The sequence below is a fragment of the Styela clava genome, chromosome 14 (assembly GCF_964204865.1).
Source record: "Styela clava chromosome 14, kaStyClav1.hap1.2, whole genome shotgun sequence".
Classification (NCBI taxonomy): Eukaryota; Metazoa; Chordata; class Ascidiacea; order Stolidobranchia; family Styelidae; genus Styela; species Styela clava.
In genome coordinates this window covers 4,030,892-4,036,256 of record NC_135263.1, presented here as the reverse complement: position 1 = coordinate 4,036,256, position 5,365 = coordinate 4,030,892, and the positions used below count along the sequence as shown (strand labels likewise).

The 5,365-nt window shown below is 38.8% G+C and overlaps 1 protein-coding gene across 1 annotated transcript; it reads left to right on the top strand.

Moving 5' to 3' along the window:
- The first annotated feature begins 2,110 nt into the window (after positions 1-2,110).
- On the top strand, positions 2,111-5,113 carry LOC120340721 (kynurenine 3-monooxygenase-like). The gene is made up of 3 exons (XM_039409068.2): positions 2,111-2,267; positions 2,595-2,697; positions 3,335-5,113. Exons 1-3 carry the CDS (start codon positions 2,126-2,128, stop codon positions 4,476-4,478), a joined length of 1,389 nt encoding a protein of 462 aa, XP_039265002.2. The 5' UTR covers positions 2,111-2,125; the 3' UTR covers positions 4,479-5,113.
- The last annotated feature ends 252 nt before the right edge of the window (positions 5,114-5,365 follow it).

Below are 5,365 nucleotides of genomic sequence, written 5' to 3'. Positions count from 1 at the left end.
CGCTTCCGCGTTTGAAAGGTGCTCCTTCAAAGCAGTCAATTCCGTCGATTATAAAAAGTGAAAGTTTAACAAGTAGAAGAAGTTAGAGTTCCGATATTCGCAGCCTTTTTTCTCTCTCTTGTTACGCAGGTGGGGGAAGGCATGACGCGTTGCCACCCCGTTTGAGCGTATGGTTTCACGGTCAAAATGATATTATTATGAGCGTTATCACCGTAACGCAATTAAGACCGACAGACTTTTTTGTTTTCACGATTTGGTATCTTTTTTATTCGGCGCTGATAATGATAAATAAGAATGTGTGATAGTTGATTGTAATTCCGGAAGGCGTATTTTTCTTTCTCTCCGTGAAACAGACATGAACCGAATTTACCGCCGCTATGGGCTCTCAAAAGGAGAGAAGGCTACTTTCTTTTCCCGACTCAATCACTTTTATTAATACAAATCACAGCGCATTAAAAAACAAAAAAACAAAATAGAATTTATTAGCAATAATTTACAACGAGTTACAGGTAAGAATTTACCGCCAGCTAAATAATTAATATTTGATCTAAATTTATCGCAAATAATGTTATAACATTTAGGCCGCGAAATGATTTGATATAAAATGAAGCTTGGTAATCAGAATATCGTCAATAATTCAGCATCAATAATTATTATAAAATGCTAACTATGTAGCAAAGTCGGATAATGTAAAAAACGGAGCAATAACAAGTCTTCGTCGCGAGGCAAGCGCAGGTATAATCAAACGAGAGAATACGCCCGTCGTTGATTAATAACTTAGAAACCCGACATTTTTATTCAATACGAAAGTCGATTTTAAAAAGACAACTATCGTTTCATAAATATCCGTATACCAGTGTCGGTAATGATAAAATTGATCGCATAAAATTGGGACGGTTAATTTGCGAAGGTGATAAAGGAAAATTAAAGCCAGCACAAAAGATAAAAATCAGAATAAATTTAATTTGAATTCACTCCTTGGTATTTGTCTTTAACATCTGTCGCCGGCGTATAGTACTGTCGGTAATATGAAAACCAAACTTCGATGTCCCATTCGGAAAAGAAGTGGATTCAAATGGTTTTTATGATAGGTTTAAATGTGTGAAAAAATATCGCAATTATGGGTCATTAGTAATTACGTAATCGATTTTGCCACAATTACGGAATTACGTGCAAGCCTAGTGGGGACGCAAGATATTCGAAGGCGAGGATTTTGCACCGCACGAAGAGATAAAAGAGAGAGAGAGAAATATAGAAGAGAACTCTGTTCATTGAAAGGCAAAATGAGAGAAGCGAAAAAAAGAAAACGCTCGGCCGCAGATATTTCCCGGGGAAAAAGACTCATTTTTTAGAACGTGGAAAAGCGACTAACGCTGATATCGGCCAGATATATCGGCCGGTTGGGACGATATGATATATCGGCAAACACGCAATATCGGCCCGATATATCGGTTGGCCGATATATCGGTCGAGCTCTAGTTAATACCCCACATAACGGACCATGGAATCGATATTTCACTAAAATATACCCGCCATTTCGTAACTGTCAGAAAATGCCCACAACAAATTTATAGAGTTACTTAAATACATGATTTATTTCAAACCACAGACTTTATACATTACAAACTGTTGGCCTCTCAGTTCGCTACCTGCAACGTCGTAATTTTTCATATCGGGTAAATAAATTTCCGATCTCCTGAATCTAAATTATATATTAGAACCTTGGGCGTCCGTCAGTCAGTAGTTAATTTTTTCACATGCCGAATGTACACATTGTACAAACACAGTTAAAAAAGATTAAAAAAAAACTTGCATTTCAGTGTGAAGGCAGACGCGATAAACCTGTGATGATCCCTGCTCGATAACCGAGACTGGCCCCTCGGGCTCTCCCGAAGTATGTGCACCGAGATGTCGCACAACTTGAACCCTAACCGGGTACACATACTATTTTCAGGTTGTGCGCCATCTTGGTGCACATACTTCTTGAGGTCCGCCCTTCGCGGTCCTCCCTTTCTCATTAAAACTACGTTTTATTTCGTTGCAATTTTCTTCATTGGATGTTATATTATAACCTGACTATGACTTCATTTTTTCATCTAAATACAGTTAACTGTAGCCTAATACCATGGCAGAACACAAGGGCAAATGTATTGTAGTGGGGGGAGGTCCGGTTGGAACGTTAACAGCTGTTTTCTTGGGACGTCGAGGATTCCATGTTGACCTTTACGAAGCAAGGTCAGATATACGGTCTGCAGAGAATGTTTCAGGTAAGTTAATTTCCCTGTTTTCGCGCTAAAAATTTGAATTACTATTTTGTTTATCAGTCGCACATAATACGTAAAATTATCAATATTGCCCCCAAAATGTCTACGGAATTCTACTGTATCAAGTGAAAGCGTACACCTTCGTATGAATGTGTGTCCGTCAAGTGATGAAATAGCACAGTTTGGAGCGAAATATGAGGGAAGAATTCTTTCAAAAATCCACAATAACGATCGAGCAAAACGATCTATGAGTCCGTTTTGTGTCCAAAATCATTTCATTCAATGTATATGTGTGCATTTCGCAAGATAACTAAGATTTCTCTTCAACAGGGCGAAGTATCAACTTGGCTTTATCAGTGCGAGGGTTGTCTGCGCTGAAACATGGCGGAATTGAGGAAAGAATACGAAGCATTGGGATACCAATGCATTCAAGGTAATTTATAAACAGATTGTAGTTTTTTGCGTTACGATAATACTTATTCATTATAAACTACTCGAACTAGAGCTCCGAAAATATATGAACCAAGATGGCGCACAACCTGAACATAGTATGTGTACCAGGTTAGGGATCAGGTTGTGCGGCATCTTGGTGCACACACTTCGGTAGCGCCCTCGAACTTGAAAAAAGCGGGCACTCCAGAAGTATGTGTACCAATATGGAGGCAACTAATTTCGTTCGCTTATTTTACATCAAGTTGTGCAGAGGGACGGAAATCTATGGACAGGGGGTATATTCACTTGGCTTACACAGACAGTCCCGAACTCGTAATAGAACTAAAATAAGAAAAATCGGAATAAAATTATGGCCTAACCCTAACCTGGTACACACACTTCGAGAGTACTCAAAAGCGGGGGTGCGACTTGCGCATAACACTAGATAAGGATCCATTGAAAATTGAACAACGAAGTATTTTTCACGCATAGTGAAGGAGAAATAAAAAGTTACAAAATGGACGAAGGTGCGAAATTGACGAAAACGGCTGGGAACCACTGCTAACCAATTGAACTATCTGACTTTTAGTCGGGAAATACTCAGGGTCAAACTAAAAACATATGTCATTCCATTTCAGATACATTCATACTGACAAAGGATCCTACACGATTCCTTACGGAAAGAAAGGACAATATTTACTCTCAACAGACAGACTAGAACTTAACAGACAGCTACTCAGCGTGGCGGAAAAAAGCGAAAACGTGAATTTATATTTCGAGCATAAATTGGTGAATTGTGACACCCGAATCCCGTCCGCCACTTTTCAAAAGGCGGGTAGCGAAATTACGAAAACTGGAGACGTTCTCATTGGATGTGATGGTGCTTATTCGGCAGTTCGAAGACAAATGCTTAAAGGACGAATGGACTTTAGTCAATTTTACATTGAACATGGATACAAGGAGTTGTGCATTCCCCCCACAGCTGACGGAGAATACGCCATGCCACCAAATCACTTACATATCTGGCCCAGGCACGAGTACATGTTAATTGCCCTCCCAAACTTGGATAAATCGTTCACTTGTACGTTATTCATGCCATTTTCAAAATACGAGAAAATCGTAACCGGAAATGACGTCATCGATTTCTTCAATGTAAATTTTAATGACGTTGTTCCATTGATTGGCGACTCTTTGTTACGTACGTCATTTTTTGAATTACCACCGTTGCCATTGGTGACGGTAAAATGCTCCCCTTTCCACCACGGAAAAACAGCCCTACTGCTGGGAGACGCTGCACATGCAGTCGTACCTTTTTACGGTCAAGGATTGAACGCCGGACTCGAGGATGCATTAATATTTGATGGACTGGTTGACAAATTCGGCTGCGATTTTGAGCAAATTGTACCTAAGTTTTCTGAAGTTCGCGTCAAGGCTGCACACGCGATTGCAGATCTTTCTCTTTACAATTATATGGAAATGAGGTCCCATGTTGCCACACCCTGGTTCTTGCTACGGAAAAAGGTCGATGGATTTTTAAACTTTCTTTTCCCGTCTAGTTTTATCCCGAGATATTCAATGGTAACTTTCACAAGGATTCCATACGACCAAGCTCTGAAGAGAGCAAAAGTTCAAGATAAAATTGTCGATAATGGAATAATAATTGCAGGTGGACTAATGCTGACAGCTATAGCATTTGCCGCTTATAAAACAGACTGGAAATCTTTCGATTTGAGTAATCTGACTTTGGATAGGGTGATCGAAAAAGCGAAACATTTGTGGTGAACGTAATAGATTGGGAGGAGTGCTCAGTAATAATAGTTGTAAAAATTGTTGCATTGAATTATTTTAATAACAAATCGTATTTCTTCGTTCAACTGCGCCAACAATTTTTTAGTTATATAGTTTTCAAATTTGACCCGGACAATTCTCCCCATGCGCGTTCAATAGCTTCGCTCCTTAACATGGCTCTTCATCGTGGCCTGTAGAGGCTCTAATCACTTAAGACTTTGGTGCCATATATATATAAATGATGACAATAGGATTGTAATCCGTGTTATCTGAAATTTAATAAATATTCATAGTCATTGTTTTATTATTCATTACTGATTGAAGGCCAAATTAATAGGCTTGCACGTAATTGACAAAAATCAATTCCGTAATTACGGCAAAATCAATTACGTAATGACCCCGTAATTGCGATATTTTTCCACGCATTTAAACCTATCGTAACATCCCATTGAATCCACTTTTTTTCCGAATGGGACATTGAAGTTGGGTTTTCCTATTCTTGGCAGTAATACACGCCGGCGGCAGATGTTAAAGACAACTATCAAGGAGTGAATTCAAATTAATTTTATTCTGATTTTTATCTTTTGTGTTAGCTTTGGTTTTTCTTTATCACCTTCGCAAATTAACCGTCCCATTTTTATGCGATCACACTGGTATACGGATATTTATGGAAACGATAGTTTTTTAAAACCACCTTAGTACTGAATAAAAATTACGGGTTTCTAATTTATTAACCAACGACGAGCGTATTCTCTCATTTGATTACACTTGCGATTTCCTCGCGACGAAGACTTGTTTTTGCAGCGTTTTCTGCATTATCCGACATTACTGCCTTGTTAGCATTTTTATAATAATAATCATTGATGTCGACTTATTGACGA